The sequence below is a fragment of the Schistocerca gregaria genome, chromosome 3 (assembly GCF_023897955.1).
Source record: "Schistocerca gregaria isolate iqSchGreg1 chromosome 3, iqSchGreg1.2, whole genome shotgun sequence".
In the NCBI taxonomy this organism is placed as follows: Eukaryota; Metazoa; Arthropoda; class Insecta; order Orthoptera; family Acrididae; genus Schistocerca; species Schistocerca gregaria.
The window spans coordinates 610,829,205-610,850,719 of record NC_064922.1 but is presented as its reverse complement, the minus strand read 5'-3'; the positions used below and the strand labels follow the sequence as shown (position 1 = coordinate 610,850,719).

General features: G+C 37.9%; 1 protein-coding gene across 1 annotated transcript in view; it reads left to right on the top strand.

The window, feature by feature from the left end:
• The window catches only part of LOC126356185 (brefeldin A-inhibited guanine nucleotide-exchange protein 1), a 202,260-nt gene extending 182,736 nt beyond the window's left edge, over positions 1-19,524 (top strand). Inside the window, exons 26-30 of the mRNA XM_050006963.1 lie at positions 1,524-1,640; positions 1,997-2,137; positions 2,257-2,434; positions 6,086-6,342; positions 15,735-19,524. Coding sequence (XP_049862920.1) covers positions 1,524-1,640; positions 1,997-2,137; positions 2,257-2,434; positions 6,086-6,342; positions 15,735-15,905 — 864 coding nt within the window. The 3' untranslated portion in view covers positions 15,906-19,524. The remainder of the gene's footprint in view (positions 1-1,523; positions 1,641-1,996; positions 2,138-2,256; positions 2,435-6,085; positions 6,343-15,734) is intronic.
• The last annotated feature ends 1,991 nt before the right edge of the window (positions 19,525-21,515 follow it).

Genomic DNA, 21,515 nt, shown 5'->3' with positions numbered 1-21,515 from the left:
AGCCAGAATTGTCTGAGAAATCCAAACACACATTTCACTTGTTTTTCATTTATTTGTACAGAAATGATTGGGTGATCTGATTTATTCTTCCAGTCTGGACTCAGTATTCTATATACCTTGAAAGTTATTGGATGTGCCTCACAGTTTAAATCAAGTGGGTTCACCATATTAATGACAGTGACACAAGATTCTGGATGTATTTTCACATTTTCTGATGCAAGTGTGTACAAAAAACTAAACACTTGCTTCCCAAAACAAAAAATTGTTACACTACATGGGATCTTAATACTCATCCTTTCCAGAACTTACAGCACACATTGCATATTCCACTGTTGAATCATCAATAAAATTCATTAAAACCAGTATGCGAAATCCTAGTGGTTTATGAAATAATGGTGTGATGGTCTTTAATACTCAAGCTCATGATTCAGCACTGTGTACTTGAAGAGCACTGTAGTACTAATATTATCTGATGCCCTCATTAACAACTATATCATATTACCCTATAAAAATGAATGGTTTTTAGCAGAAATCATCAATATCTTTATTGAGTTGGAGGTCTTCAAGGTTTATTTTTATATTAATCTGCTGCTTTGTGACTCCCCCCTAAAAAAAAGACACTTTCTTATTTATAATCAGTATGCTTAGTGTTGTGCCTCTGAAGACAATTTTATTTCCTTTCATTTGTGTATTCGTCTCTCTGGTAATTTTAATGTTTCTTGTTATTGGTTCAACTCCTAACCAAGCCACTCACTCGAAAATATCCTCAGCTTTGGACATGGAGACTCTGTGCATAAATAATAAACAAAATTGAGAAAAAGCACTCACTCATTTGTAGCTGATTGAAATGTGGTCATACATGAAACATCAAAGACACCTTACTAGCAGTGTATGTGGAGGTGCCAATTTCTTTCACATTGTGTGTGTTAGTGTGCATGCGGGAAGGGGGGGGGGGGGGGGGGAGGCTGGTGTAATCTAGGGGGTCAAGAGGTACAAAACAAGGAAGGGGTTTGGAGGCAATAGGAACATGGCACAGGGCTAGACTAGTGACACTCCATTTGCCTATGTCACACCTCTCATAATCCCCTCCACCACTCCTACAGTTGTACCCTTCCCAGTTTACATATGTCTTTCCCTTCCCTCCTGCAGATGACAGCCTGAGCTTCCACACAGCTGGTAGCCAGTGTCGATGTGCCCATGGGTGAGTACATTACTTAAACTAGAAAAATAGAGATACTGCAAAGGTCGGTAATGTCTTTGCACCAGACGTCAATCAGCTACAGGTGAGTGGTTGCCTTTTCTCAATTTTTTGTTGTTCCCATCATGGTATTTCCATTAATGTTCAATATATAATTATATAATAATAAAGTTGCTATGCAGTTCCATTTTTTATGTTCTTTCACTTACGTTTTTATAATTATACAACTACCTTCTGATTTTATGTTGTTAACATGTAATGTTTTATAATGCCACAAAGCACCATGGTTTTTATTTCACTATGATCAAAGGCTTTTGTTTTTTAGGGGAATACTGATGATACTAATCACATCTTACAACGTTCCAACAGCTCGTATAGTGTGCAGAGCTCACAAAGTTCCAGTAGTGTCCCAGCAGAAGAAATTACATTGTTGCGTTCAAAGGTAAGTAATTGATTTATTATGAGCAAGTGAAATGGCTGGGTGGTAGGACATTGGGTGCACAATTGGGAAGAATGACACCTTTCAAATCCATATCACATCACCTTTGGTTATGTTCTCCATGCTTTCCCTAAATTAGTGCAGCCAAAACCTTATATGATTCTGTCTATAAAACCACAGCTGATAACCTGTTCCCATTCCTTCCTACTACTACTACTACTACTACTGCTGCTGCAACTTTCGTTTATCATGCTTGAGGTAGCTATAATTAAAGTAGTATGTCTCTGTAAAAATTCAAATTGTATTATAGTGCACAAATGTTTAATTGTTGCTATCTCATTCTTATTTTGTTTTTATAGGCAAATTCAGACCAGAGGCTGTTCCAAAGTCTAATGATTAAATGTGTTGTACAGTTGGAATTGATTCAAACAATCGATAATATTGTATTTTTCCCTGCTACATCAAGAAAGGAGGACCAAGAAAACTTGGCACTAGCACAGGTAAGTAGTAAGAACTTAAGTATTTTGTTACATAATTGTGTTACAATTATGCTAAATTGGAACACTCATAACAATACTTTGAGGTATGTAGAATAATGAAATGATGAATCATATTCCAGGCAGATATGCTCCATGTAGAAGCTGGGCTTTCAGAACAACAGCGTGAAGAACAGGGGATGTATCGCAACCTGAGTTCAAGACATCTTCTGCTTCTTACTGATTGTCTACTTCAGTCTCATAGATTTGCAAAAGCTTTCAACTCCAATCATGAACAGCGCAATTTACTCTGGAAAGCTGGTTTGTTCTAATCTCCTAACATCCAATTTAGTATTTTATCACGTGGATATGTATATTTATATAATATGTTATTGAATACACATTATTGGTGGCTTAATCCCATGAAGTTGGCCATGTATCCCCATTTGGTCTGACAAGGGATAATAGTAAGACATCATTTATGAATTATTGAAAACAGAAACCCAGAGATGCAGTTTCAAAGATAAAAACTGTATAAATATGACAAGAAATCCCTCAATTGGAATAGTAGCTATTGTGTGATAGCAGCTATTTTAACCTTTGTTGATCATACTAGCTGACTAAATCTGTTATCTGTTGTATGTTTATAAAACAGAGTCTCTGTGTGTGTCTGTGTGTGTGTGTGTGTGTGTGTGTGTGTGTGTGTGTCTGGGATCTCCTCCAAAACTCCTGGATCATTTTCAACCAAATGTGGCACAGAAACAGGAGGCCTCATGAGCATCAGCACTGTGGGGTTTTTAACCTCCTAGCTCCCAAGAGGAGTGGAGATAAGAGAGCAGAAACATATTTTTCCAATTTCTGGCATACAGACTGCCCTGCACAACAAGCATGTTGTGTAGGAACAGTATTGGCCTGCCAAATCAACCAGCTTTGCAGAGCAGCCTATATGTTAGGGGCAAGAAATGGGTTTTCCAGGGCCCAATGTGCAGGCTGCCCTGCATGACAGGCATGTTGCGTTCAAGTAGTATTAGTCCGCTTTATTGAATTGTGTTCCAGGGGCTACATGTACTGATGATAATGAGTGGGAATAGGTTGGGTGGACAAGGGGGTGTTGGGACAGATGGAGCAAGGGGGAGGAGGAAATGGACAGAGAGAGGGAGATGTGCAAATGGTGGGAGAGAGAGAGTGTGGTGAGAGGATGAGATGGGCAGGCAGAGGGAGGAAGAGGTGGATACAGAGAGGGGTAGGAGGAGGGGCATTCAGTATATAGGTGTTGAATGCATATGTGGATGAAACTGTGGGGAAAAGGCTAGTATTATACTAAAACATGATTGTGTGCTGTGGCAGTGGAGTTAGGATGGAGACAGGATGTGGGCACCTGGATGTGTTAGATTATTTCTTGAGATGAAAATCAAAACAAGAAAATTAACTGTCATGTCTAGAGCCTGAAGTGCATTTCTACCACCATGATTTCCAGCTTTCCTATTGGTTGGTAGAGAGGCCCTGTTAGGTGTCCCACAGTCAGCAATACATTCAGGATAGCATTTCCCTGTCAGAACTGCAGATTGGCCAATATTTGCTAGTTTTCCAAAGGCCACACCTGTCCAGAACCTCATATACAACTCTTTCTCGTGGTTTATTCCAACTGCACTAAGGAAATTTCAGGCAACCCAGTAAGTCACTGTCTCATAATAGTTCCTAGAATATCCAGAATCTTGAATTGTCGATAATGATTTTGACACTGGAGTTAAACTAACACTAGAGGAAAAATGTAACATTTATTTCACTCATAGTATTACATTGACCATGAACTGCAAGCAGGTGCAATACAAATGTTCTTGTGGCTAAAGTTTAGTATACAGTGGAATATTACATATTGAAGTACATTTCTACCACGAGTTTGGTTGTGATGTAAATTGCTTTCTTCTCTGGCAGTAATTCGTACGTTAATTGTTTTGTACTAAAAGAAATATTCAAATTGGAGAACTGCAAAAATTTACAGTAATGATTAACCAATACTTACCATCAAGACACGAAATTATTAATGGAGGTAAATCTATTAAAATGACAGCATGGAAGGTTATGTTGGAGGGCAGGGTCTCATCTCCAGAGCTCAAGGAAAGTAAGACTGTTACACCAAATATCTTGTGCTTGTAGTTGGCGTTAGAGTGTCTTCAGTCGTGCAAGAGAGCTTGCTCAATAGCTGAGTATTGAGTATTGGGTGTCCCCAGAGCGTATAGTTTTGTGTCCATTCATGTGCTTAGTCAGTTCAGTGGTGGTTATTCCTCAATAAAATAACCATTCAGAATATGTTAGTAAACAATATGCTTAGTTTACTTGTTTCTGTCTTTTATGGTGCAAGACTTACCAGTGATCACCCTGATAGAAGTGATAGTTGGTGGGTGTATGGGGCATGCTTTTGCTTCTCTTTTGGTGGTTTTGTGCTGTGTTCTGATACCCTTAATGCAAAATTTGGTTCCATTCAAAGGTGTTTAACAGGATTCATGCTGGAACTTCGAGCATGCTAGTCCAGCAAACTCCTTGATGGTCTTCAAACTGTGCTGTGAGTCTCACATTACAGACAGTAGCATTATTATGGGGGATACAGAAAATGTTCAGTTCTTAATTGTTAACAGTGTGCAAAAACTTTTGGATGACTAATCTTATATGTGAAAATTTAGCTTTTGTTGCGGCTATATAGTAGGTATATTAATTTAAACCAAGAATTTTTCTTATTTGTGTGTGCGCATTATTTAACAGTAATGTTACTATTGCCTAACTACATCACATGACTTCTGCTCTGAATATCTGTTGTCAGTGGCTGGCAAGAGCACATGACATGAGCTGTAATTGGCTGACTAAAGCATTTCACAATCTCAGTTTAAGCTTCAGAAGCTACCACACTGTATTTGGTGGAATTAGTGTTTACATTTTCGTAATACGAAAACACGCAACAAAGACCTTTCGTTTCAGAGTGTTGGGAACTTCTATCCCAGTGAATAAAGCCTTAACTATTCAAAGAATTGATATTCAGGAAAAATATGTTGTCATGTAAAAGAAAAATAAAAAAAACTTATATATCATCATTTGCTATTGCTTTCTATGAAGTGCATTCAGTAAGTAATGCAACACTTTTTTTCTCTAAAAGCAGGTTTGTTTTATTCAGAATTCCAGTACACCATATTATTCACCATTCTTTTGACTATAAAACCCTATTTTTCAGCATAATCTCTGTTCAACGCAACGGCCTTATGCCACTGTGATGGGAGGGCCTGAATGCCCACATGGTACCACTCTCCTAGTTGCCCTCGCAGCCAACATCTTATAGCATCAGTAGCCCCTCCCGCCATCCACATACTGCTTCCCATGGAGAGCATCCTTCATTGGGCTGAATGGATGGGAATTGGAAGGTGCGAGATTTGGGCTGTAGGGTAGATGAGGAAGAATTGTCTAGAGAAGTTTTGTGAGCTGCTCTCGGGTGTGCAGGCTTGTGTCCAGTTGAGCAGTGACATGTTTGATTGTGATTCGTCGATCACCTTGAATGAGAGTGTACACATTGCAGGAATCACAGCTGCGTGCAGCCGGCTGGAATGCAGTAGATCGGACAGGTTTTGCATGATATTTTTGCAATTATGACAGGCACTCGCCATGCTTTTGTTCACTGCCAGATCTCTGTAGACAGTCTGCAGTCGCCTATGAATATCTGTAATGTTCTGGTTTTCTGCCAAAAGAAACTTGATGACAGCTTTCTGCTTGTAATGCACCTCCATTACAGAAGCTGTTTCGAATGCAACATATAGTGTCATCACCTGTCAGAACTTCATGGAATTATAGGAGCTGAAGCCCATAAAGATTAAACATTATTTCAACCAAAATTGGCTGAGGGGGAAAAAGTGTTGCATTATTTATTGAACATGTGTAATTTTTAAAAATTTATTTGACAGTGTTGCTTCTTAATCTTTCTTTGTTTAGGTTTCAAAGGTGGTGTTAAACCAAATTTGCTGAAGCAGGAAACTCAGAGTTTGGCATGTGTACTGAGAATACTTTTCAAGATGTATAGTGACGAGACACGGCAAGAGGCATGGCCCGTAATTCAGCAGCGTCTCATCTCTGTTTGTCATGAAGCATTTGAATATTTTCTTTGTTTGCAATCGGAAGCACATCGAGATGCATGGACATGTCTTTTGCTTCTTGTTCTGACAAGGATTTTCAAGATGTCTGATGAAAGGGTACGTATCACATATAATTGTTTCTGAGACTGTATGATTCCCATCATAATCGCCATCATCATACACGTCATAGGTAGAAATGGGTATTAATTATGTGCTAAATTACAGAATTATACACAATTGAACTTTATACATGACACTCAGCACTCTATATCATTAGAAGGATGTGTTGCACGATTTGATGCAGTGAACTGAGTAATCATCAGCTGTTTGGAATCCTTGGAAGCTTTCAAGTATTCTTTCCTAGCATTCTTCACAGTGTCCCAATTGCACATCTTTCAGATCTCTTTTGTGCTTCATGTGTTTGTATAATTCCTGTCCAATGAATGCCACTTCAAGTGAACTCACAATTTCGTCAGTTGCTTGACACCTTTTAGACTACTTCTTGCAAGGGATTTTTCACACACACACACACACACACACACACACACACACACACACACACACACACCGCTATTACTCAACTCTGTCTTATAATAATCATCTTCTGCTTCTTACTGATTGTCTACTTCAGTCTCATAGATTTGCAAAAGCTTTCAACTCGAATCATGAACAGCGCAATTTACTCTGGAAAGCTGGTTTGTTCTAATCTCCTAACATCCAATTTAGTATTTTATCACGTGGATATGTATATTTATATAATATGTTATTGAATACACATTATTGGTGGCTTAATCCCATGAAGTTGGCCATGTATCCCCATTTGGTCTGACAAGGGATAATAGTAAGACATCATTTATGAATTATTGAAAACAGAAACCCAGAGATGCAGTTTCAAAGATAAAAACTGTATAAATATGACAAGAAATCCCTCAATTGGAATAGTAGCTATTGTGTGATAGCAGCTATTTTAACCTTTGTTGATCATACTAGCTGACTAAATCTGTTATCTGTTGTATGTATATAAAACAGAGTCTGTGTGTGTGTGTGTGTGTGTGTGTGTGTGTGTGTGTGTGTGTGTGTGTGTGTATATCTGGGATCTCCTCCAAAACTCCTGGATCATTTTCAACCAAATGTGGCACAGAAACAGGAGGCCTCATGAGCATCAGCACTGTGGGGTTTTTAACCTCCTAGCTCCCAAGAGGAGTGGAGATAAGAGAGCAGAAACATATTTTTCCAATTTCTGGCATACAGACTGCCCTGCACAACAAGCATGTTGTGTAGGAACAGTATTGGCCTGCCAAATCAACCAGCTTTGCAGAGCAGCCTATCTCTTTTGTGCTTCATGTATTTGTATAATTCCTGTCCAATGAATGCCACTTCAAGTGAACTCACAATTTCGTCAGTTGCTTGACACCTTTTAGACTACTTCTTGCAAGGGATTTTCACACACACACACACACACACACACACACACACACACACACACACACCGCTATTACTCAACTCTGTCTTATAATAATCATGTAATTTCATGTACTTTGTAGGAAGGACCTGAAATTTTGTTCAAGTGGGGATAACTGTTATTCATAATTTGCCCTCCTCATTAAAAAGCATAATTTTTCTATGGAGTGTATGAAAGTATTGAGGAGTAGGGCTGGGGAGTGTCTACCAACATCAGTTGAGTAAACTGACCTGAATTGTTACAGTGGTTCCTGTGATAGTCGTCATAGCTCCATTTTGTTACACATCAGTACAGCCATTATGAACACTTGACCACCACACTAATAAACAGTGCTGTGCATCAGACAAAACGAGAGTGAGGACATTGCTCAAAGAACATATTAAGTTTATTGCTTCTGATGAGGGCCCCACAATACTTCTGATGAGATTGGCATGTGATTACAGTTTTCTTGCCAGTTACACGAGTGTAAAAATTTACGGCCAATAAAGTTGTGTCATCTATGTTCTCTGGCTCTGAAAAAGTTTAAATGATGACTGCATCTGGCCCTCAAGTGAGGGATATTGGTCTATGTCGTTAATGATGAATGAAAGCAGTTATTATAATGATGAGTGAAAGCAATTATTAAATACAATGAAACTTTTGAAAGTAGCCACTAGGGTTTCTTTTGCTGGAAGAACGTTAAAGATTCATTAAACATTTCTTAATTTCTTTGTTTATTACCTTATTGGACAGTTTCTGTTTTCCTTTTCTGTTCTGCTTGTCTCCATATACCACATTCTCTTTCTCTGCATGTCTGTTCAAGCAACAATCTGAAATCATTATGTGTGTGCATAGTGACAAAATGATGTTCAAGCAGCACCTCCTGTACTTCCAGTTGTATCTAACAAACAATAAACCTTTAAAGCATGACTCCAACCTGGTCACAAATAGTGGGCAAGTATCAAATTAGTTAAAAGATATTTCTTAAACTGTTAGTTTATCACAAGTGTGTATCTTTTGTTTTGTTTCCTATCTTGTGCTCATATAGTGAAGAACAGATCAACAATCATTTGCATTGGCCACATGAATGCCTATATTCCAAGGCATACAAACACAGTTTCTACCCCCACCCCCAAGAAGAGCTCAAAATGTAAGGCTTTCCAACCTCTTGTTTCCTCAGCTTCTATTGCAACCACTCCGAGAAAAACCTGTAAATAAAAGTCAGTGCTGTAATGCAACTACAGGGGGGGGGGGGGGGGGGGGTATTGGCATAAACACTTGTGACAAAATAGCTGGATGTCAGTGTCCATCAGGCACAATATTTCAACAAATTACCACGTTGACACCATGAGGTACACTGATGAACTCAGTGCCTCCCACCCCCCTATCCCCCAACCTCCTTCCTCCTTCCACCAAGTCATTCCATTAGAGGTTCACGCCCAGGGACATGTCCTGACGGTGGCCCTGCTGTCGCTCTCCCTGCCCCTGAAGTCAGTTCATTGTGGGATATATCCTTCCTCATCTTCATGAGATTCAATGCAGGTTCCCATGCCCTACTAATGATTTAGCCACCAATTTATCAGCAGCACCCTTACTCAAATTGTGATACATACCTCAGTTACACTGTTGCAGAAGTTAAATGTTGGGGTCAGAACCTTAGTATGGTCATAATCCATTCTTTGTAATTCTGATACGCAATGTTCCACAACTGCTGACCTGCTAGTGGCTGGTCCAGTAGATCCCAGATTTCTGTAGTCAGAGGTCATCCTTGACAGTACTAAGCAGTGCCTGTGTTTGTGAGCAGAAGAAAAGTTTTCACTTGATGTTTCTGAAGAATTCATTCAATCTTCTTGGATATTGCACCACAAAACTGAATAAATGCAATATCACATTCTCGCACTGAGGTTCCTCTTGCGTTTCCGCCAGTTGTGCAGGTTGTATGGGACGCAGAGCTCTCCAAATATTCCACTCTTTGTAGCTGTTTTCCTGGAACACCATACTTAGATGTTAAATAGGTTGGGACTCTCCTTGTCCAAGGGTATGGGCCCGTTATGTACCGATGTTCTGAGCGTGCCATTTCTCTGTGCCAAGTTGTGGCAGCCATCCACTTGTAGGTGTAGGTCAGTGTGTGTCATCTTATGTTAAGCGCTGTGGCCCAAAGTGCCGTCTACTCTTCTTTTTACCACGATGTTCAGAAAGGGGAGCACTCCATCCACTTTGACTTTCATGATAAAATTAATGATCTGGTGTATGGAATTGAGATGTCTGAGGGAATCAATCAGCTTGTCTCTTACATGTGGCCATATGTGTCACCAACATACCAGAAGAAACAGGTCAGTTGGCTTTGAGCTGACTCCAGGACTTCCTTCTCCCTTCCATCTGCTTATTGAAAGCATAGTATGTTGATGTCAAGACATGCCTGAAAATGTTGGTCATTTCTGTGTCAAATTTCTGCCCAATAAGTTCCGAAGACTCTTGTAAAGGTTCTCTGGTGAAAAGAGAGACAATGTTGAAGTTCACAAGGGTGTCAGAATCACTAAGCCTATAGTTGTTAAGGCACCAACAAAATCCACAGAGCTGCAAATATGATATGGACATTTTCCAACATAAGGACTAAACAGATCCTTCTGGTATTTAGCAAGTGAGTATTTCAAAGCACCAGTGTTGCTAACAGTGAGACATAAAGGCACTTCATATTTGTGACCCTTGCTGGGTTCTTTGAAAAGTGTCATGCTCTTCCTCTCAATTCTCTTTGTAGGATCAGTTTTCATCTTCCAGTATGCATTGTCTTCTAGCAGGCCAGCATCTACACAGTGTAATCACGGAAAGATAAGATCACAGTTGTGTTGCCTTTGTTTGCTGGTAAGACCGTGATACCTGGTCTTCTCTCAGGTTGTGTATGGCTGCCTTCTCCATCCATACAGACAGTGCTCTACAAGGTGATGTTCCTCAGAGAGGCACCAAGCCATATACCATGACATGTTGTGACATTTGAATGTTGACTCAGAGAACTATCTCCTTGTGTGTGTGTGTGTGTGTGTGTGTGTGTGTGTGTGTGTGTGTGTGTGCGTGCGTGCGTGCGTGCGTGCGTGCGTGCGTGCATGTGGTATGTTTTTAGGGGGGAATACCCTGTTCCTTTGAGGGATGTAATCATGACCCCTTCCTGGAACACCAGCCTAAATAGTTATCACAATGTAGCACTTCACGTGAATGATCAAGAACCACTTAGCTTACCCTCCAGAACCAGACAACGAGGTCTTCAGTGCAGTTTCTGTAGGTACCATTCTAGTCTCAATGATCTAATGCTCCTGCAGGCAGTGGTACAAAAGGCCTTTTTGCATGGGCAGCACGTGGTAGCGTAATTTTCTGATAGTGAAAAGGTATTTAATAGCATGTGATGATATAATTTCATTCAGTTACTTTTTTACTGTGTAGTGTCCAGAGTCATGACACCTGTCCAGTGATGTATTTTTGTAGGTGATTTTTCAGTCTTTTGTTCATCTTCTAGTCTTGCGGCTGCTGATCAACAATTGCATCAAAAATTAAGATGACTAGAATTCTGAGATAAAACCATAGTATTCAATTTATGTCTCAACTTTAATCATGTACATCAGGTTGTTTCTAATCAACCCTAACTCTGACTGGGAGACGACATTCTTAGCTTCAAGGAATCAGTAAATCTCCTTGACCTTATCAGGCTGGCTGGTTCCCACACCTGGAGTATTTCAAGACAAAAGCTCTAAGGTCTTAAACGGCCTAAAATGCCATAGAGGCAGATAGTAGAGCCATTTTTTAGTCGTGGTTGAAGTGTACTGTGGATGACCAACCTATCCGAAGACCTTGGATTCTGTTCACCTTGCAGATACTAGTTTGGTAGCAGGAACCTTCGGGGCAAGTGTCATACTACTACTGTGCTGATGCTGGAACTAGCTTTAACTTGCCGGAGGAAGTTCCTCATGGTAAAACATGGCTGGAAGTTCCACTCATTCGCAGTCTCCAGTCTTTACTCTTTTTGCCTGACCATCAGTAGAATGCATGTATGTAAACTGCAGAAGAGCAACAAGACTGTATGGGATTAGTGTGAAGGAGAAACATACCTGAATGTCTTAACACAGTGTTGGAGCAGGATGTCTCTGCCATTTGTAGAGAGGCCCAGGTTGTTTTTATGTTTGATGAAGTACAAGAAATCTTGTACAGCAAATTTTATTTTTAAACAATCCTTTCGCAAAATTTTAGATGATACCAAAATTTAATAGTTACTTACGTTGACAGATCTAAGCAATGCTGTACTATTTTCTGATTGTAGTTTCCCCTAAAAGTGTGTTTATGTTTCAATTTACAGATGAATTTACAGTCTTTGAACCATATCTTTAAGCCACCTTAAAAGCACAGGAGTAGATGCAGTTCAGTCACTGGAATATAATTTTTTTGTCTGCAATGATTCCCTAATTGCCGTACAGACCATTTAACAATTATACCCAGTAGACCAAGTGGTACAAAATACAAGATGCCATTCACATACAACAATGGCAATGGAAAGAAGTATCATTAGGCTGGGTACCAGACCATGTGAGAATTGAGGGAAAGAAGCAACCAGACTCAACAGTAAGGAATGCTTGCAGTGCAATTAATGTACCAGCCCAAGTTGTCCCTTTGGGTGCTTTATCTCATTGTGGGAGAGTAGAATGGGAGAATGATCAGATGAGGTATGAAATAACAAACTAAAGCTCATGAAGCCAACTGTTTGGCTGCGATGAACACCTCTCTGGTCACACAGGTGGAAAGAAATGGGTTTAGCATAACAGAAAATGTCACTATCCTCTAACATGCAGGCACCTCATCTGGCCTGAGGCTCCACCAGTGCTTGTCAGGTGAGAGCCAGTGTGTCACATTTTACTTGATAGCTTTTTGTTCTCATTCTAAAAGCAGCAACATTCTTGATAATGATTAGTCCACTGTTTTAAAAGAACAGTGAGACAAATGTGAGAAAGATTTTATATTTTGCTCGGGCTCCTGTCTAAATTACTTGGTATGTTAATGTCGAACCTTGTAATTTGAACAACAGTGTATAGAACTATTAACCAACTTTTACTTGTTCTTAAGAATGCCTGGTTCTTTTCCTGTTTGTTATTAGCAGTAATTTAGCTATTTGTACCTCTACTTTCATCATCATCTTCTTCTTCCTCCTCCTCTTCCTCTTCTTCTTGCCTGCTTTCTGTTGGTGGATACATAATTGGAGAATTTTTGTCAGAGCAGTTATTGATATACATTTTGTCAGTCGTGAGACTGGTTTGATGCAGCTCTCCACGCTACTCTATCCTATGCAAGCTTCATCATCTCCCAGTACATACTGCAGTCTACATCCTTCTGAATCTGCTTAGTATATTCATCTCTTGGTCTCCTTCTTCAGTTTTTACCCTCCACACTCTCTTCCAATACTAAATTTGTGATCCCTTGATGCCCCAACACGTCCTACCAACCGATCCCTTCTTCTAGCGAAGTTGTGCCACAAACTCCTCTTCTCCCCAATCCTATTCAGTACTTCCTCATTAGTTATGTGTTCTACCCATCTCTCTTGGACATGGAGAGTCACTAACGTCAAACAATACTCCTTAAAACGAGAAAACCGTTTCCTTGTTGTGCTCTGTCCTGTGTCATTATCCCCGTGTTTCTGACTGCCTCTGGTGCTGTCACCGATCTGTGAATTCAAACAGAGGAATATGTTAGAAATTTTGAGATTTCTCTATTTGGCACTACATTTTCTAGTGTCCACAGCTCCTCTCAGTATCTCCAAATAACAAAATAACAATATATGAACTCAAATAGCAACAGCAGGGTTGCAATACATTCTGGAAATCAGGGAATTTCAAACACGTCAGGGAAATATGGGAAATTTGAAGAAAAAAAAACCTCTGGAAAAATCTTGTTTTTTGCGTCAATAGATGAAATGATTTGTTTACTGAGGTATCCTGTATCATCGCTGGCTGGGTGCAGCTGAGTACGTGCACTGCTTTCCTACTCCCTCATTCATATTGCTCCTCCCATCCATACCAGTCTCGTCAGTTTGCAGTCAGCGCTGCCACCAATTCTGGCCACTAGCCTAGCAGCTGCCAATGAGAGGCAGGGAGGCGTGAGGAGTGGTTTGTTTGCATCTGATTCTCAGAGGCTGTAGGGGCAGCGGCCAGAGACGGCAGTCATGTGTGCATGAGTTGTGTCTGAGTGATGATGTGAATGTGTGTGAGCTCTCATTTTCTGACAAAAACTATGGTTGAAAATTTAGTTGTGAGAGTGTGATTGTCTTTTCTACATGCTTGTCTGCAGCTTAGCAATCATCTTTGCAGTGAGTTATTTCCTACACTCATTATTGTTGATTCTCAGAGTATTTGTACAAGTAATCTGTTGCATGGATTGATCGTTGTGGTCTCATTTCATCAACATACTGTCTGTGGCTCATGAATAGCTTGCCACACAGGTGGATTTCCACGATGGGCATTTCTGTGGATTTCTGTAATGAATGGGGCATGCTGATCTGAAGCCATTCAGTTCCCACCAATGTGCAGACACTGCATATCTGATCTAGTTTCACTGATCTGCCCGCAGGCCTGGTCTGTTTGTGTGTGACATATTGCAGCGGATTTGGGGACTGCGGTGCTCTTCAGCAGGCTAGAGGCTATTGGCGATGGATTTCAGGAATTGCGGCTTGTCTCACCTCAATTACATTCTACAGTGTGGAGTTTTATAGACATTTTATTTGTTCTAGTACATTTTGGCACTCTAGAAGTAGTTTATATGTTAGAAAATATGGATGATAAGAAGAAGAAAATTGTGTCAGTTGCTGGCGGTTTGTACACTATTTACTCATACATTTCTCGAAAGAAAAATCACACAAAACCGGGAAAATCACAAATATAACTCAGTGGTAATAGTGGACAATAACAAACATCATAGAACCAATACTTTATTGGTGGTCACCTACGGTGTTGTTGTACACAGTTCCTCCGTGCCTTATACGTTTCTTTCAAGAGGCCTACTTTTTCTGAGATCTGTCTTGTGATTCCAAAGAAATGCATATTTTTTGTCTTGCAATGTTTTTTTGTTTTATTGAAATAAAATAACATCAGTGGTCTTAGTGAAACACACACATCATTTGGCTTGCTTTCTCCATCTACAAACAGTTCATTACAAAATATGTTGACGTTAGTACTTAAGATTTTTGTTCACATCAGGAAACACCATCTGCTAGTGTTTTTTTCCACATGGGAAATATATATTAAAAACAAAGAATACAAGACTTACCAAGCGAGAAAGCAACACTGTGGTTTTTTTTTTTTTTTTTTTTTTTTTTTTAAATTGTGCCTATCCACCGGCGCTTTCCCGCATATATATATATATATATATGGTGTATGTCCGGATGGATATGTGTGTGTGTGCGAGTGTACACCTGTACTTTTTTGCCCCTAAGGGAAGTCTTTCCGCTCCCGGGATTGGAATGACTCCTTACCCTCTCCCTTAAAACCCACATCCTTTCATCTTTCCCTCTCCTTCCTGAAGAAGCAACCATCGGTTGCGAAAGCTAGCAATTCTGTGTGTGTGTTTGTGCACACACACACACACACACACACACACACACACACACAGAGAGAGAGAGAGAGAGAGAGAGAGAGAGAGAGAGAGAGAGAGAGAGAGAGAGAGAGAATTTCGAGCTTTCGCAACTGGCGGCTGCTTCGTCGGGAAAGAGGAAAGGAAAAGGAAAGATGAAAGATAAAACCCACATCCTTTCATCTTTCCTTTTCCTTCCCTCTTTCCTGACGAACCAGCCGCCGTTTGCAAAAGGCTCGAAAATTTTGTGTGTGTTTGTGTGTTATTTTATTGTGCCTGTCTACCGGCACTTTCCCGCTTGGTAAGTCTTGGAATCTTTGTTTTTATTATACTATTGTTTCTTGTGCCATAGCTGCAAAGACAGGCTGTCAACTTACATCATAACTTACCCGTACTGTTTTATTGTACCAACCTCTATTTATTATATGTAAGAAATGGTTTAAAATAACCACTTGGTATTCTTTCGTAGTTTGCAGCTCATACTTCAAGCTACTATCCAATGCTCTGTGAGGTTATGTGCTTTGACCTGAAGCCAGAGCTACGATCTGTTCTTCGAAGATTTTTCCTTCGGATTGGTCCTGTGTTCAACATCACTCCTAATACCAAGACAGCTTCAGCAGCAGTAACTGTTGGACCATGATACATCAAATGTAGTCAGAGCTAAGTTCCTGTGAGCCAACCACTTCTGACTTATCATTGTCATGTAAGAGGTTGGAGAAATGGTTACAGTAGGTTGTGAAAACCTGTCTATTTCAGCCACAAGGCTGTGTTGTTGATTCTGTAGGTAACTGCAATTTTGTGCTAGTTGATTCGTAAATGAAGAGATGTGATATATATTGTTGACTTGTAAAACATCAGCATTAAAAATAATAAACTTTGTTTATGGATAATACCAATGCAATGAAACGAGAAATAGTGTAGTGTTATAGTAACGAGAGTTATGATCTCCTGATAGTGTTTTTCAGATCTTCTGAAATCTGAATGTATTAAATACTATTATGTCATATAAATGCTTACCAAATCAGTACCATCTATGAAGAAGCATGTAAGCATAGCACATATACACAGATAAATTAAACATAAAAATTCCTGCCACTCTGTAAATCAAGAACACACACAACTACAGTGATTTTTTTGCATATTTACTGTTCATATGAATGTTGACAACAAAGTGGATACAGGTATGGAAATTTCTGAATTATTTTGAACTGACATTCCACTATTTGTAAATCCTCTGTACTCAAGACATTTGTTTTGATGGCTGTTACTTAAAAGCAAAAGCTTTCCAATTTTTCTTTTTTTCAGAAGCATTCTTTACATCCCTGGTTAGGATAATTATTGTTACAGTGAAAATGTTGTGCCTATTTATTTAGTTTATGTGAATAGAAACTACTAACATTTTATCAATACTTCAGACATTGTTTCCAACTTGTTATATTTTAATTTAGAGTGTAAAAGGAGTAAATCAGATGATCATTATGCAACAAGTGATGTGTACATTCAATCATTAAAAGTCTGGCCATTTTGCATGAGCAAATGACACAATAGATCAGTTACAGTTATTCATAATGCTAATTTCTGCATGAAAGATTTAATCAGTTTTTGGTCACTCATGTACACAGTGCTTCTCTACACTCTGATTTGCTTTGTTTTATGAAACTATTGTAGGGCTTGATCCTCTATGTTTCCCTGGTTTTCTTTTTATCATTATGAAGTATCTGTGAAATAATAGACTCATTTAAACTGGTGGAGGTAAGCGGTGTGTTGAAGTGCCTTGTAGCTCGATTTTAATAAGGATGTAGCATGTATCACAGTTTTTAATCATTTCCGTGACAATCTTCAGTAGTCTTGAAGCACTGCTCTCTTTCTTTTTGTCTTTCAGTACTCAGTATGATGTAAGGTAGTTGTTTTGAGAGTCAGACAAGACATTCTTTTTTTTTTTATTTGAAAAAAGAAAATGATATAGTGTTTTTGAAAAAGCAAAGAACTTATAACTGTAGATGTCAATTACAAACATTCTACAAATTTTCTGCTTCTTCTGATGGGTTCTTTAAGAATGTTGACAATTAATTTCATAGTTATTGTTAATTGTTATACTTAAAACTATAAAACTCAGATGATGATTGCAGTTCAAAAGCTCCACATATTTCAATTGTAAGAAGATAAATGCCATTATTATTTATTCTTGAAAAATTTGTATCTTCAAATGCTGTTAACCATTTGATCTAAATCATTGACATTGTGCTTGTAGATCATATAAAAGCTGTAACCACAATATGAAACATAAAAGGATAATTCAATTGATAATTAATATTACCAGAATTATCCAATATTTTGAGTCAAATTTCATATGAGTGTGTTGTTTGGTACTGGTAAAATAGCAAACATTTCATTACATTTGCTTTAAAAATAATTATGAAAAAAGTAAAAATTTTGAGTGATATGTCTAAAAAATAGTTATAATCCAGCAAAGAACGAAAATATCTTGATATGCTCAACAAAAAGCAAAAACTATACAGAACTACCTTTTGAAGTTTTGCTTTAAGTGTTGCTAAGGAGGAAATACAAAAATGTAGTAATTCAAAACTAATTCACAATGTCATTAGAAATAAGTGTGTCAGACTAAAGAGAGAGGTATGCACTGCATACAGAAAGGAATAGGAAAATAGCGTTAAGAGGAATTGTAGGATATTTGGTGCAGATCCAATGAAGTTGGTATGGTGACAAGATATTTGACTGATAAGCTTATTTTATGTTTATGTTGTCTTATGTTTATTCTGTCAGCAAGCATCTGCTGGAGGACCAGTTTTCTCTTGTTCTACCATTTTACGTGTATTGTATCACATATTTGTTTTATAAGTGCCCACAGATGATACCTTCAGTTCCTAGTGTTCACACTTCAGTGTCATCACTTTTCTTTGTGTCAGTTCATGAAGAACTATAAATTTGATGATTGTATTTTGCTTGTCCAGAATTATCATTTTCTTCAGTATGCACATCTCTTCTTTTACAGCCTACTTCACCCTATCGTTCCACCCCCAACTGTGGTAAATATCATATAAATCCACAATTTCACTACATATGTTTAGTTTGTTTTTTATCTTGCTCATTTGTTTGTAACTATTTTTGTTTAACAGAAGTCTAGAAGACATTTTGTACTTACATTGTTTCAATAGAGAGGGTGAGAGAGAGAGAGAGAGAGAGAGAGAGAGAGAGAGAGAGTTGGGAAATTTGCAGAAAGATGTCCTCTACAAACAGTACAAAAAATCTTATATTGTTTTTTGGTTCACTGTGTCTTCATAACTCATGGCCTGAATGGTCGTTTGCAGCCTAAATGTTGAAACATTTTTTATATATAACTTACTAAAAGACACTCTGTCTCTTGTGTTCATTACATATTAATAATTTCATTCCATTTTCTTAAAGCAAATTTTATCAATCTAAATTACATCATTCACGTTAAGAAAAATAAGGTTTGTGATTTCTCTGATTCCTTGGAAGCTGGATGTTGAAATTTAATTTCTTAAGTGTTAATCTCATGACTATAGAAAAATGTATATATTTATATCAAAATATTTGTAGTCATTCCATTGGAATTACTTTCTTTAGTATCTTTATTTTGAAAGAATATTGCTGTATTGTACCACTTTCCTCAAGTAGATTAGATAGTCCACTGGTGCTTATGCTGCAGAACAGTGTAGGAGACCAAGGGTGATGATATAATTTGCAGTAGGTTTTGTGTTCCCTTGGACTATATTGCAATGTGTATCATGCCATATTTTCTGTAAATCATCCTTGAATGCTGAGTTTTTTGTAATTATTTTTCTGTTTCAAGACAGGTAGCTATAACAGAATGGTTTTGTTACTCCTTTTAAATTTTTATAATTTCCAACTTCTACATTTTCCACATAGTGTTTAAATTTGTTGGAGGAATGAAAAGAACATCAATTTCTCAAACAACACCAAGTGTTCCTTTGTGAGATAGACACAGGTTTTCATTTAATGATAATGTTAGCTGTTAAATCACTTGCTTGTTTTCGTACCACTGTAAATTCATGTATATATTGTGAAGGATTTATTTATTGTGTATAGTATTTATGTTTGTTTATATAATCACTATACAGAAATATGTGATAATCAGATAGACTATTTTTTTAATAACTATTACTTAAATTGCTTTATCATTTCTTATAGTTATTGTATCAAGATGTACATTAAAATAAAGTTTTATGTAGAATGTTTTAACAGCATGATGTAAATTTGAAATGCATTCAAGAGTTATTTAGGTTCACTGTGTGATATTCACACACGTAATCAAAGTGTCAGAACACTTTTTTTCCTCTTCCTTCATGTGACACGTTTTTTTTTCATTTTACCTGTTCCTATTTCCACTATTTTATACCAACAGAAAAATTGTTTACAAAATGCTGAAATTTCAAGAGACATACACTGTTTAGTTTCTTCCAATGTCTGTTGGGCACATGGTAGTTCTCAATAACTGAGAAAATTATGTGTTTCTCTTCTCTCACATTTTAAGTGTGTGATGATTATTTGAGTTAAAGTTGGTGTTAAAAAGGTTTTTGTTACATGGAGTTTGGAACCCCCTAGACCTGAACTTGATATTAATAATTTTGACGTGTCAAATACTATGGAGTAAAACATGCAGCCTGCATTATGAAAACAGTTGCAATTAAGAATGTAATGTCCTTTTCTTTGGTTGGTAGCTAAGAGAGAAAAATGTCACAACTGGATTATGAATACTAGGTGATCATGGCTCTGCAACGTCATCTTAAAGAATATTATATTATTATGCAGCTAATAGAACTTGCAGTGTTACATGGCTTTATGCTTAATTATAAACTTACTATTTTATTAGTTGATTTGTTTTCACCACGTAACGCCTACGGTTTACGTCCTTCTTCATTGCTGAGCGGTGTATCACTTTTCATTCTGACGCCGCAGCACTTACTTTCCTATATCTTTACTACTTTTTAATTATATACATCATAAACTATCGGTTTTGCCATTTAACAACTTTTTAATAACTGTGGAAGTATTACAGGCATCAGGTCCCACCTAATGTGTCACCCGCCTATACGTTTTACATGAACCTTAAGACTTGATCGATCTATTTACAATGAGAAGGGAGCCCTCGCGGCCCAGGCTCTTCCATGGCTCGCGGTAGTTTGCAGCATTCGTTTTATTCCTGGCCCACTTGCCGCTACGTCGAAGTTTCGTGGTGATCATTGTGCAACGTCTTCCACGTTATCCGCAACATAAATAAACTTTTTTCGCACAGTATTTCTGAAAACCCAAAAACAAACTTAAAGAACATAATAATAATAACTGTTCTTACAATTATTCATATAATTCTTGGTCACTTTAATGAGGGGTGGGACAGGCCTAAGCCTTGTGACACCACAAACTGTAATCGAAAACAGTATTGTGAAAAGCATTAGGAATGTTCCTTGCCCTTTTAACAGAGCTTGTTATGTGGGGAACTTTATGGCAAGCCCTGGTCGAACTGATTTTTATCAAATGCATAACTTATTATTCTTATTCAGAGGGCAGTAACATATGAACATGACTGTCATGGCCCCTAGTTATTGTATTTTTGTTTACATCTGACTCCTTGTGATGTAACTACCAAAAGTATTCTGTGTGACCAAACAGAAATTACTAGTTAACATGACCAATGAGATATAACTTGTTAATATTTACTCCAAGAATCTCTTCTGGTTTCTGAAATAAGAGATTTTCAGTTTTTATTCGTGTTATTTTGTGTGATAAAAGATATCAAACAAATATTGAAAAATTTTTACCATCAGTTTCAACGTACATAGAATCAAAATATTAAATTAATTAGGCAAACTTGGTCCATATACCATTTCATGCTTTGCTCGAAAAGCGATAAATATTTGAATTCTACAAAAAATCACCAATATTATCCTATTTATTCTAACTTCACTGAAACTCTCCTTAACTATCACAGTGTAATCATGGATCATACCACTATTTGGGCATTTCAAATAGTCAGAGCAAAGGGGTTCAGCTGATGTTGAAGAACTGTGTGCTTCGTATTGATTTGTCTATTTTCAAGGGCTACAAGCAGATAAGGCATCTTATGTAGGCATAGGCAGCAGTTCAGATGCTTCCCATTTTTATTGTGTATTATGAATGAATTGTTGTTAAGTTTTTAATTTATTACTGTCACCACAGTTTCCTTCCTCTTATTATTTCATAGAAATGA